The 13169-nt window shown below is 49.8% G+C and overlaps 2 protein-coding genes across 2 annotated transcripts in view; both read right to left on the bottom strand.

Annotated features, from left to right (window-relative positions):
* LOC109926206 (vegetative incompatibility protein HET-E-1-like) overlaps nucleotides 1-3879 on the bottom strand; it is a 14963-nt gene extending 11084 nt beyond the window's left edge. Inside the window, exon 1 of the mRNA XM_048616981.1 lies at nucleotides 3840-3879. The gene's annotated coding sequence lies outside the window, so the exon portion shown is untranslated. The remainder of the gene's footprint in view (nucleotides 1-3839) is intronic.
* Nucleotides 3880-6486: 2607 nt separating this feature from the next.
* On the bottom strand, nucleotides 6487-12980 carry LOC109926028 (60S ribosomal protein L5-like). Its single transcript, XM_048616753.1, has 5 exons — nucleotides 12833-12980; nucleotides 10550-10752; nucleotides 8129-8306; nucleotides 7731-7822; nucleotides 6487-6654 (listed from the first exon to the last, which is right to left on the bottom strand). Exons 2-5 carry the CDS (start codon nucleotides 10681-10683, stop codon nucleotides 6558-6560), a joined length of 501 nt encoding a protein of 166 aa, XP_048472710.1. The 5' UTR covers nucleotides 10684-10752; nucleotides 12833-12980; the 3' UTR covers nucleotides 6487-6557.
* Nucleotides 12981-13169: the final 189 nt, after the last annotated feature.

Here is a 13169-nt window from a genome sequence, read left to right on the forward strand (position 1 = left end):
CAAACCAATCCCACTGCCCCACTCTCTCCCCATAGCCTTGCCTCGCTGCACAAACAAAGTCCACTGTCCTGCTCACTCCCCATGTCCCTGTATCAATCCCCAAACTAATCCCACTGCCCTGCTCTCTCCCCATAGACCTGTGCCAATCCCAAACTAATCCCATTGCCCCGCTCTCTTTCCATAATCCGGTATCAATCCCCACAGCCTGGAATAAAAATGTAGTTTAGTTTGGGGCAGTTTTTTGCAGAAGTCTTGGCTGAAAGTGGACACATAAACAGCTTTACATGAGAATGGGAAATTAGAAATGTTAAGAACGAGGTTACCTCAGTGTAAGGAGTTCAGTCATAGAGGCATACAGGACGGAAACAGATCCTTAAGTCCAACCCGTCCATGCTGACCCAGATATCCTAGATAAATCCAGTCCCATTTGCCAGCATTTGGCCCATATCCCTCTAAACCCTTCCCATTCACGTACCCATCCTGATGCCTTTTAAATGTTGTAACTGTACCAACCTTCACCCACTTCCTCTGGCAGCTCATTCTATACACGCACCATCCTCTGTGGGAAAATGGTGCCCCTTGTCTGCAAATGTACTAACCATTCCTCCTGTGTTCACATCCAAATCATTTATACAAATAACAAAAAGCAGGTGACCCAGCACCGATCCTAGTGGCACATCGCTGGTCACAGGCCTCCAGTCTGAAAAGTAACCCTCGAGCACTACCCTCTGTCTTCTACCTTCAAACCAATTTTGCAGACAATTGGCCAGTTTACCAGCACAGCTCCCCCCCACCCCGCAACACCGCTCCCCCCCGCCAACAACGCTACCCCCTCAACAACGCTACCACCCCCAACAACGCTACCACCCCCAACAACGCTACCACACCCAACAACGCTACCCCCCCAACAGAGCTCTCCCCCAACACCGCTCCCCACCCATGTCCAGATTCCAAGAGATCTAATCTAACCAGTCTACCATGCTGAACCTTAATGAAACTATAGTAAAATGAAGCCCTAAAAAAATGGGAACAGGGAGAGGTTTCTCTTTGGTGTGAGTATTTAAAGGTGTATTTTTGGGATTGTATTTTGTTGAGTGTTTCAAAATCTTTAAACTAGGTAAATAGCTTGGTCTATTCTATCTTATCCTCATTTCTTTTATGCAATAAATTGCTAAACCTGGATCTACAGCTTTGCACCTTTACATTTCAGTTTCAAAATAAAAGAAAAACAGCAAAATATGATCTATCAAGCTTTCGGTGTGACTTGTCCAATAATAACACTCTCACAGCACTCTCTACCCAGCACTGACACACACACACACACACACAGTGGCAATAGTCTACACCATACATAACATGCTCTGTAAAATTCCGTCAGGATTCCTCAGGCAGCACCTTCCAAACGCACGGCCACTTCCATCCAGAAGGACAAGGGGCAGCAGATACATGGGAACACCAGCCCCCTGCAAGTTCCCCTCCGAGCCACTCCCCATCCTGACTTGGAAATATATCACCGTTCCTTCAGTGTCGCTGGGTCAGAATTCTGGAATTCCCTCCCTAAGGGACATTGTGGGTCAACCCACAGGACATGGACTGCAGCGGTTCAAGAAGGCAGCTCACCCCCACCTTCTCAAGGGGGCAACAAATTTGCACACCCATTAAGTGGATGGAAACTACTCCCCCGGGTTTAAGTGGCACCTGTTGAATCCAGAGATATCAAGAACTGCAGATGCTGGAGTCTGAGACAACACAGCGTTGAGCTGGAAGAACACAGCAGGTACGGCATCTGATGAACAAGGGTCCCAACCCGAAACGTCAAATCTCCTGCTCCTCTGATGCTGCCTGGCCCGCTGTGTTCCTCCAGCTCCACACTGTGTTGAACCTGGTGAATCCACCCACTTTCTACACGGCTCCGGTTTCCCTCCTCAACTTCAACCGTGCGGAGGCACCAAAGAGGTGAGTCATAAGGTTCGATGCTGAGTCAATCCCAGACTCATCCCCAAGTCTGGTAGTTGCTCCAGTATTGGCCTGAATGTTTCCCCTACAGAAAGATTCAAGCGCCTCTGAGCCAACCACTACTCCCCATGCCATCTCCATTTCCAACTTCTCCTGAGCACTAGGTCAGCTCATCTCTCTCTGTGGAACTATTCCAGCAGAAACCAAACCTCAAATCAAACATTGGCAGCTTGCCCTGGTAACTGGGACACCCATCACCAATGATGTCCCCCAAGGCCACCTATAAAGGGGAGGCCGGACTGTGGTGGTAATGTCACTGGACTGGTCATCCAGGGCTTTGGCTTTGAATCTGGAATAAAGAGTGACTGCAATTGTTTAAAAAAAACCCACCTGGTTTATTAACACCCTTTCAGGATGGAAATCTGCTGTCCTGACCCAGCCTGACTCCAGACCCACAGCAATGGGATTGACTCTTAGCTGAACTCTGGGCAATAAACGCTGGCTTAGCCAGTGATGCCCATACCCGATGATTAATGCTAACCCCTCTAGAAAAGTGACAAATGTCTTCCTGCAGTACAGGTGCTGTCCAACATCAAACCTTACAAGGAAATGAAGCTAAGCCTTGGTTACCAAGTCAACAAAGTTCTCCTCACAACAATGACACCATATCCTTGGTGATTGGTTTAAATAGTTACTTGGTGGACGTGTTCCTGGTTGGGTTGGTTTTGGTTGGATAGTTGCCCAGTTTTCAGTAATAAGATCTGTTCTGAATCTTGCCTGTTTGGCACGGTGATAGCACAAGGCAATGCCATGGAGAGTACCCCTCTCAGTGTGAGGACAAGCAGTCCTCTCCACATTCCTACCAATACTGTCATTGAGAGTAGATCGGTGAGGTCCCACTTGGGGGTTCCTGCATCACCTCAGAGGAAACCCACACAGACACGGGGAGCACGTGCAAACTGCATACAGTCGCCCAAGGGTGGAATCGAACCCGAGTCCCAGGCACTGTGTCTGTGTGTGTATAGGGTGGGGTGATATAAAGACCTGCCTGCCCTGAGACAGCAAATAAAGAACCCACTTTGCTATAGAAACCAACACTCACTGTCATTACAGGGGTCACAGAGATGTACAGCATGGAAACAGACCCTTCAGTCCAATTCATCCCTGCTGACCAGATACCCAAAATAAATCCAGTCTCATTTGCCAGCGTTTGGCCCCTACCCCTCTAAACCTTTCCTATTCATGTGCCCATCCAAATGCCTTTTAAATGTTGTCATTGTACCAGCCTCCACCACTTCCTCTGGCAGCTCATTCCATACACGCACCACCCTCTCCGAGAAAAAGTTGCCCCAAAGGTCCCTTCTAAATCTTTCCCCTCTCACCTTAAACCTATGCCCTCTAGTTTTGGACTCCCCCACCCCGGGGAAAAGACCTTGGCTATTCACCCCATCCATGCCCCTCATGATTTTATAAACCTCTATAAGGTCACTCCTGTCTCCGACGCTCCAGGGAAAATAGCCCCAGCCCGTCTCTATAGCTCAAACCCTCCAACGCCGGCAACATCCTTGTAAATCTTTTGTGAGCCCTTTTAAGTTTCCCAACAGGAGACTGACTGTGCCTCACACCCTCAGTACAAAAGTGTGCAGGAGGGTACAATGATCCTGCTGGTCTATACCCACGTGGAATGGTCTGTTCCCCACCCCCGCAGCCCCAGGGCAGGGTCTGTTTCCCTCCCCTCCAACCCCAGGGCAGGGTGTACTCCCCACCCCCAGGGAAGGGTCTATTCCCCTCCCTCCGACAAGGTGCACCCAGCCCCCACAGGGATGGTACCTTGCCCCCGGGGTGGGGGTAATGCAGGTTCTGGGGGTGAGAGGGAGAGCTACCTTGGCAGTGAAGAGGCTGAAGCCCCAGCTCCTGGTCTCCTTGCCCTGGTGTAAGAGGGGGTGTGTATGTGTAGGGGGGTGGGGGGGGGGGGGGGGGGAGAGACACTACTCCCTCATTCATTCACAAAATAAAGGGGGCGGACAGCGAACAAGGGGGCGCCGCCGCATTGGTTACACCAATCGGCCAATGAGACAAGGGCCAGCGGCCGCAGCCGCCAACCATTGGTCGCAGCCGGGTAACCAATGGAGTGAAAGCCGGAAGTATTGTCCCTCAGAGATAGCGGGAGCTGGATGAACACAGCGTCTGAAGAAGGGTCTAGGCCCGAATCGTCAGCTTTCCTGCTCCACACCTTGTTATCTCAGTATTGTCTCTCCGCCAGGAGCTAGAGCAAACCCCGTCCCCCCTACATCCCTCAGGGAGCGGCCCCTCGGCCCATCCAACATCTCTCAGCAAGGGCCACCCTCCCCTTCTCAAAGCATCAATTTCCCACCGTCTCCCCGCACCTTCTGAGCGTTACTCTCCCACCGTCTCCCTATCACCCTCCACCTTACTCCGCAAACTGCTGCTCTCTCTCCCCGTCACGCTGCGCCTCGCTCCTTCCCAACGTACTGCTCTCCCCCCCGTCACTCTGCGGCTTGCTCCTCTTCAGAGCGTCACTTTCCCCCACCATCTCATCCTCATCCTGCACCTTGCTCCTTTTCAATGTGTCACTCTCCCACCATCTCCCTGTTACCCTGTGCCTTGCCCCTTTTCAAATAATCATCCGATTCCCCTGCTGTGTGGGGAAAATGTTCTTCCCTCGGATCGCTTTTACTTCCTTTACCAATCACTTTAAATCCATCCATCACAAGGACAAGGTAAATGTGTACGCACACTGGCTATGAATCCTTAGCACATCAGGTATGCTCTTACCTCATTGCAGTGATGCCAACTCCGATACAGAAAGGGCAATTTTCACCAGGCAATAAACAAGTTTGCTATAGATGTGGCAAGAACATCCAGCTAAGATGGTTATGCTCTCTCAGTACTGACCATTTCTAAGTTTTTAAACCAACTTCCTTGCCTGCTTAAAGCTCCTGCTCATACAGTGCATTTCAGATCCTGACTGTATAAATCCACTAGATTACACCTCTTTAAAGAGGCATAGAGCACCGAAACAGACCCTTTAGTCCAACTTGTCCATGCTGACCAGACATACCTAATCTGACCCAGACCCATTTGCCAGTATTTGGCCCATATCCCTCTCAACCCTTTCCATTCACATACCCATCCAGATGCCTTTTAAGCATTATAGACTGTAGAGAATGATTCCAGGTATGAGAAAGTTCAGTTACTTGGATAGACTCAAGATACTGGGTCTAGGGGGAAGGCTGAGAAGATTCAACTGAGGTTTTCAAAGTCATGAGGGGTTTAGACAGATGGGGAGAAACCATCCCCAATTCATAAATGGATTGAGAACCAGAGAGTGAGATTCATGGTGACTGGCAAAAAAAAAGCAGTGGAGATGCGAGAAAAATCTTTCTCACAGTGAGTAGCTCAAATGCACAGCCTGAGAGGATGGTTGTACCAAAGCAATTTAAAAGCGAATTATGCCATCTGAAAGGGAAGAACATGTAGGATCACAGAGAGAAGGCAGGGGAATGGTGCAAAGTGAATTGCTTCTACAGAGTGGTCAGAAACACAGATGGCTTCCTCCTGTGCTGAAACCATTCTGGGAACCTGTTGTAAATTTGGAAACTCATATGTTCAAACATACAGCTTCATACCCACTTGAGAGCCGAGCCAACTGGACATCCAGCACAGCCCAGACCATCCAACAAGATGACTGACACCTGGAGAATTTGAAAAGGTCGACACGGAGAGGCTGTTTTCATTGGCTGCAGATGAGGGGGCAGAGTTTTAGGACAAGGATCATCCCATTATGACCGAGATGAGGAGAAATTTCATCAGAATTCTCAACCCCAAAGAGCTCAGATGATGAGTTCACTGAAGACAGAGACTGAGAGCCAGGGGACGAAGGATTCTGGGAATGAGGAGTAAATGCACACCGACTATAGAATCACCAGGGTCTCGGGAAATGGGGAAGCAGACTCCAGATGGACCAGGGTCTTGGGGAACTGGGGACCAAGCTCAAGGGGCCCTGACCTATTTCTGATGTTCTCAGACATCTGCTACCATGTGGGGAAGGGGTTTTTGCACATATTCCCCAGAAGGCGCATGACCTCCAGGCACAGAATATTACAATGCAAGAGGCCATTCAGTCTCCATTATACTAATAGACCTTACACCCAGCCAAGGATCTGTTGGAAGTGGTTTGAAATAGTTCACCTCCACTGGTGTCCAGTCCGCTCCTCCCAGCCACCCACAACCTGCAGTAATCAAGGCAGCAGCAAACAGCAGAGAACCAGTTTCTCGCTCGGGTTAAAGGCAGGGCTGGATGCAGGTAGCTCACACTGTACTCAGTCCCTCCAAGTGAACCAAAAGCTGAAGGCCATGCCCAAGCTACTGCTTTCTCCTGCACAGTGGTTTCGGGCCACAGTTCAGAGAAACAGGAGTGTTAAGGTGGGACTGGCTGAAACAGCCTTACACAGTCTCGACATGCTATGGCCCGGCCAAGTTAACGTGATAAAAGGCATGGAGGTGGTGTTTTTTGTTTAAAAATCCCTTTATTTGTTCAGCTGGTTGTTCCACACTGATGGAGTGCTGGCCTGGGTTAGTCAATCACCACCTGCTGACTGTGCCCGAAGGAAACTGGCTTTCCGTTGGGCAACACGGTCCTTCCTCTGAGCCAAGGACAACTTCCTTCGGTTCCACCTGCGGAGAGAACAGGAAAAAGGGGGGATTCAGTCACTGGGAAACACATACACACACACTAATTCCAAAAGGTCAATACACAATGGAACCAAATCTGATCCTCACAGATGAGGGAGCGCCTATTTGTTTTAGTGGGGGTGGGGGGGGGGGGGGGGGGGGTGGGGGGGTGGGGTGGGGTAGGGTGGGGGAGGGGGTTGCATGCTGTGTTCTGAGATCACAGTGGTCAGACACTGAACACACAGTCACCGGGGTGTTTAAAACTTTAAGAGACTTCCTTCTTACTTGACTCCTCGGGTCCGTTCCCACATGGCGTGAATGGGCATCAAATTAAAGTTTCCTACTCAACTCAGTGACCACCATCATCAGAAACGGAACAGCAGCAGCCACATTAATGCTGCCACTTACAAGAGCGGGGAATCCTGCGGTGAGTAACTCCCCTCCTGACTCCGCAGAGCCTGTCCCACCATCTACAAGGCACAAGGCAGGAGTGTGATGGAATACTCCCCACTTGCCCTGGATGGGGGCAGCTCCAATAACACTCAGGAAGCTTTTCACCATCCAGGTCCCCCCACTTGATTGGCACCACATCCACAAACATCCCACTCCCTCCACCACTGACGCTCAGTAGCAGCAGTGTGTACTACTGAGTTGCTGCTTTGAATCTTGTCAGAGGCTTCTCCGACAAATCTGTGACCACTTCCATCAAGGAAATCACTGCTTCACTGTCGCTAAAATTCTGAACTTTACTCTGAACAGCTGTACACTTCGAGGGCTACAGTGGTTCAAGGCATCAGCCCACCACCATTTTCTCTGGGGCTGGGCAATAAATTCTAGACCCAGCCAGAGACGTCCACGTCCCACCAACAAGTAAAAGGAAATCCAAAGTTCCTGTGAAGCTGCCCCTTGGAAATGACCACACGCCTGTACAAAAATATCGAAAGCGGTCACGCACTCAAATCCCCCTCACATTCTCAAACGCACAAAAGAAAAAAGGAACCATCAGTGGATCAGGAGCTTTTGGCTCGAGGTCTCACTCGGTGAAAACCCAAGCCCCATCGCTACAGGCAGCCACTCACCGTTTCTGTTTCACAACTTCCTTCTTGGGTTTCTTCTCATGCGTGGGGTTGGCCCGGATCTCTCGGTGAGCTGTTTTGTACATGTCCTCCACCTGCAGGGGCCCAATAAGCTGTCAGTTTTTCTCTCTCTCATACATACACCCACTCACCCCCCACCCATTTGTTTGGTAACTCCCACTCCCTCTGACAGGGACAGAAACGTGGAGAGCAGGCAGGTGCCAGCTTTAGCAGCATCCTGTCGCCCGGACTGGCAATTTAATACAAAAACCAGAGGCGTATGGGGAGGCGTTACGTTGAGTGAACCATCGATTTAAGACCCAGGACCAAAAGCCTGGACATTCAGCCGTAATGCTCTATCCCTGCAACGCAGACTGTGCAACAACTGAGCGAAAGCTCACCATGTCAGGGGTGATGCCATTCTTGATGTACTGGGAGAACTGCTTCTTGTATGTGTCCTCATCCTCCTCCATCAGCTGCCTCATGTAGTCGGCAACATTCAGGCCAAAGATGTGCCGGCGATGTACGTCAGCATTGAAATCTTTGCTCTCAGAGTCGTAACCGGGGAACCTCTTGGTGCTAGAGGGGAAAAGGAATGTGAGTGAGAAAGGAGAGAAGGCGAGGGGAGCAGCACAGGGGCAGGGAGAGAGACAGATCGTTCATCATAAATATTCACACCCTCTACCAAAGATGGATAGATGAGTATTGAATGTTTGTGTACTCTGACTGAGTCTCCGATGCTGGCAGTAGTTTGGCAGGCTCGTAAAGAAGTGGCTTACGTGGGTTTTATCACTCATACTCTTCAGTGAATGACGCAATACAGCAACCAACGTCCGGGAGGATACAGCTAGCACCTTCTGAACCCAGAATCTCTACCATCTGCAACAAAAGCAGCGGTTTCATTCCCCTCCGAGCCACACACCGTCCTGACCTGGGAGTCCCCTGAGCCTCATGGTATCAGGTCAAACACGGACAAAGAAACCTCCTGCTGATTACCACATCCTGTAACCACCCCCACCCCCCTCAGTTCATTAATCAGTCCCCTCCATGTTGAACAACACGTGGAAGAAGCACAGAGGGTGGCAATGGTGGAGAATATACACTGAGTGGGGGATTTCAACGTTTATCATTGAGAGCAGCTTAGCAGCAGCACTACATCATGCCAGGGGATCAACCCTGGCAGAGTCCAGAGCGCAGGGGGTACAGCACCAGGCATACCTAAACCTGGTGAAGATAAAATACAGGATGACTTGGGTGCCAAACAGCATGAGCAGTGAGTGAGTTCTGGGGAACAGGGACAGGCAGATGAGATGGGCAAACATCTGAATGCAGAAGAGCGTGAACTGAAATATTTTGAAAAGGTGGCATGGAATATAGGGAGACCTAGGTATTTGGATATTAAATTGGCCTGAAGGTAGAAGACAGAAGGTGGTGCTGGAGGGTTGTTTTTCAGACTGGAGGCCTGTGCCACAAGGATCGGTGCTGGGTCCACTGCTTTCTGTCATTTATACAAATGATTTGGATACAAATATAGATGGTATGGGTACTAAGTTTGCAGATGACACCAAAATAGGCAGGGCACTTCAGAGTACAATGACATCTTGATCAGATGGGCTGAGGAGTGGCAGATGGACTTTCATTTAGATAAACGTAAGGTGTTGCATTTTATACACTCAACGGTAAGGTCCTGGGGAGCGGTGCCGAACAAAGAGGCCTTGGGCTGCAGGTTTATAGTTCCTTGAAAGTGGAGACTTACAAGGATGTTGCTGGGAATGGAGGGTTTGAGCTACAGGGAGAGGCTGGCTAGGCTGGGGCGTGACCTTATAAAAGGTTTATAAAATCATGAGGGGCACGTGCAGGATGAATAGACAACATCTTTGTTCCAGAGATTGGGAATTTAAAACTGTAGGGAATAGGTTTAAGGTGAGAGGGGCAAGATCTGAAAAGGGACCCAAGGGGCAACATTTCTTTCCCCGACATGGAGGATGGTGTGTGTATGGAATGAGCTGCCAGAGGAGGTGGTGGAGGCTGGTACAATTACAACATTTAAAAGGCATCTGGATGGGTACATGAACAGGAAGCCAAATGCTGGCAAATGGAACTAGATTTATTTAAGGTATCTGGTCAGCAGGGATGAGTTGGACCCTAGGGTCTATTTCTGTACTGTACTACTCTATGAATGCATAATAAACTGGACAATTTTAAAAGGAGGATTTGGAAACAGAGTCCTCTGGTGTACAGAAGGATCCTTGGGTGGATAAGTTAAGAAAACTGGTAAATGAAGGCAAACCGGATTCCGGACTTTAATCACAGAGGGAGAGAATGTAAAAGCAAGGCAGTTGTGGAAAGTGTTTGTGAACACCAGCTACAGTACAGTGCCCACAACAAGGCGCTGTGTACTTGGAGGAGGTTGGGAAAGGTGTAGAGAGAAGGTGCAGAATTGGCTCAAACAATACCAAGATTAGAGGGCATGAGAAAGCGAGTGAAGTAGCTGAGGTCAGCTGTTCTTTTTCAAGCAGTGAAGATGAAAAAGAGCTCTTCAACTCCATTCCATCTCCTCACCGTTTCCAATGGCAGGAGGGCAAAAACAAATACACAGAAGACCGACAGGAGGAGATTTTTACACAGGGTTTAGGTATTATTTGTGTTATAGCATACAGATGGTGGAGAGAGATTCAACAGTAACATTCAAGAAAGGAGAACTGAATAAATACTCAGATCATATATCCACAGGGGAGGAAAACTGAGGAGCCAGCACCAGCCTGATGGGCTGAATGGCCTCCTCCCGGGCTGTCAGATTTGATCATCTCCTGCCTGTTTACCTATGGGGGATGGAGAGGCCGCCATCAGCTGCGCCCTTCATGGCTCCAAACACCTTGTTGCCAGTGGTGGTACGGGTCAGGCCAGCATCCAGAAAACAGGTGAACACAGCCGGCTTCCCCGAGATACTCTCCATGTTGAACTCTCCGCCGGTCACCTCCACCTCTCCTTGGTAGATTTTATCCAAGCCAAATTTCTGCAGCAGCTGCCAGGAGAGAACATGACACAGCATCAAACCGCAAGCTGCAAATTCATTCTTCGGTCCAAAGACTCCCCAAGAAACTGATCAGGAAACTCGATCATCAGGCGTGCAGCTTAAACCGCTTTCACGTCGAAGCTACCAGGAATGATTCTTAAACAGAAGCCGTTTAGACTAGTTTGAGCCACGTGAGGGCTCTCCTTCTGGCCAAATCTGGACACATTGCACGGATGGGCAGGGATATGTGCAAAAACACGGACAGAGGGGCCGACAGAGGGAGGCACACAGGCGCGGAGACACACAGCTGCCCGCCGACAGCAAAGGACAGTGCAAAGCCCAAACCAGACCACAGGCACAGCCAAAACGTCGAGCAGAGAAGGCAGCAAGCTCCCCTCAGAAGCATGTATTAGGAGAACACCGTGGCCACTCCTTTGCAATCACGGGGCTAGACTGCGGCATTTATACCTTCAAACATTCTTTCGTGGGATATGGTTGTGACACTGCCTGGGCCCAGCATTTGCCTCGTGGCCACTGCAGTTGATGTGCTGCAGGGCTGACCCACAGTGCTGTTAGGGAAGGAGCTCAGGATTCTGACCCAGCGACACTGAAGGAACGGCGATGTGTTTCCAAGACAGGATAGGGAGTTCACAAAGGTGGCAATGCTGTCTCCTTCTCGAGGGCGATCAGGACAGGAAACAAAGGCTGGGTTTGCCAGCAACATTTACATCCCTCGTATAGAAAAGAAAACCGAGGGCAATGCTGCTCCGTTGTGCTTTGGGCTGTGTTTCAATGTGTCTTTAAATGAATCTACAATAACTTTAACCTAAAGCTCTGTTGCAATTTAAACACACATTGAAACAATCACAAAAGGCTAACCTACTTTATAACCAAGCATGTTAATACCGCTCTCAATAACTTTGTATTGTAACCGCATCTCCTGTCACTGGACTCGTAATCCAAAACCCCGAGACAATTTTCTGGGGGCGTGGGTTCAAACCCCACATGAAATTCACATCCAGTTAATAAAAGGGGTTGCTGGAGGATGTGGTGCCAATCAAGCCGGCTGCTTCATCCTGGGTGGCATGACTGTCTTACACAGTAACCTGACACTGAGCACAAACACACAGACCGGTTACTGTTGCAGAGACAGTGCACTGATTCAGTGCTACCCTCAGACTGCTTCCTCAGATGAGGACAGATGAAGGAACTAGGCCCAAGCCTGGGAAAGGGTGTGATCTAGCTGAAACACAGTTAACTCTGAAGGGGGCTCAGTGGTCAGCAAACATAGAACAGTACAGCATAGCACAGGCCCTTCGGCCCACAATGTTGTGCCGACCTATTATCCTACTAAGATCAATAGTAATACTACTGCTGCCTCACAGCACCATAGACCCAGGTTCGATTTCACCCTCGGGTGATGGTGCACGTTCCCCCAAATGTCTGGTAAGTTTCCTCCCACAGTCCAAAGATGTACAGGTTAGGATGGATGGACCATGCTAAATTGCCCATAGTGTTCAGGGATGTATGGGTTAGGTGTGTTAACCATGGGAAATGTAGGGTTACAGGGAAAGGGTTGGGAGATGGGTCTGGGTGGGATGCCCTTCAGTGTGGACTTGTTAGGCCGAATGGCCTGTTTCCACACTGTAGGGACTCTATGGTTCCTGAAAGGATCGACGGTGACTGGCGAAGTGCAACATGGGGTCACAGCCAGAGCTGTGAACCTCTGGAATTTTGAGACCTGGGGCAGACAAGGCCAGAATTTATTGAATGCTGTGCAATGCCAGAGGGGCCGAATGGCATATTCTCACTTCCTATTTTTAATGCCGTTTTAGTACTAAATAACAAAGCAAGCTCAAAGGGTTGAGTGATCTATTTCTGTACCTACCCAGATTTGTGTGGTCTCACTTTACCTGCCCCTAGAATTGTCACCAATTCTAAGTGAGCGCTTTCAATACAAAACATCAGTGCTGTGTCTCTTTCTCCACATGTGTGGAGTGTTTGCAGCAATTTCTGTTTTAGTCAGAGTTGGTGAGGTCTGGGAAGAGCTGGAGGAGACTCCCGCTGGTGTGAACACACAGATTCTTACCCGGCGAGTGAGGAGGAGGCCAGTACAGTAAGCTGCTGCGTAGTTGGTCAGCCCGACTTTCACACCATATCTCGGGAGCTCGTGAGAGTATGCGGCGCACACTATCTTGTCGCCCTCAATTCTGGCAAACGCTACCTTCAAGACAGGAGGGAAAGGGACAGGATCACGCATCACATCCCAACACAGAACAGCAACCCAGCCCCGCATACCCACCCCAACCCCGATTCTGAAACAACGCGGGGCTCCGGCAAAAACCCCCATCCCTGGAGAGATCCAACCCCCTCCCCTGATGTCACCTTCGCCACAGTCCCCCTATGGGGCATCATTTCCACCCCCC

This window comes from Rhincodon typus, chromosome 35, assembly GCF_021869965.1.
Source record: "Rhincodon typus isolate 14 chromosome 35, sRhiTyp1.1, whole genome shotgun sequence".
Lineage (NCBI taxonomy): Eukaryota > Metazoa > Chordata > Chondrichthyes > Orectolobiformes > Rhincodontidae > Rhincodon > Rhincodon typus.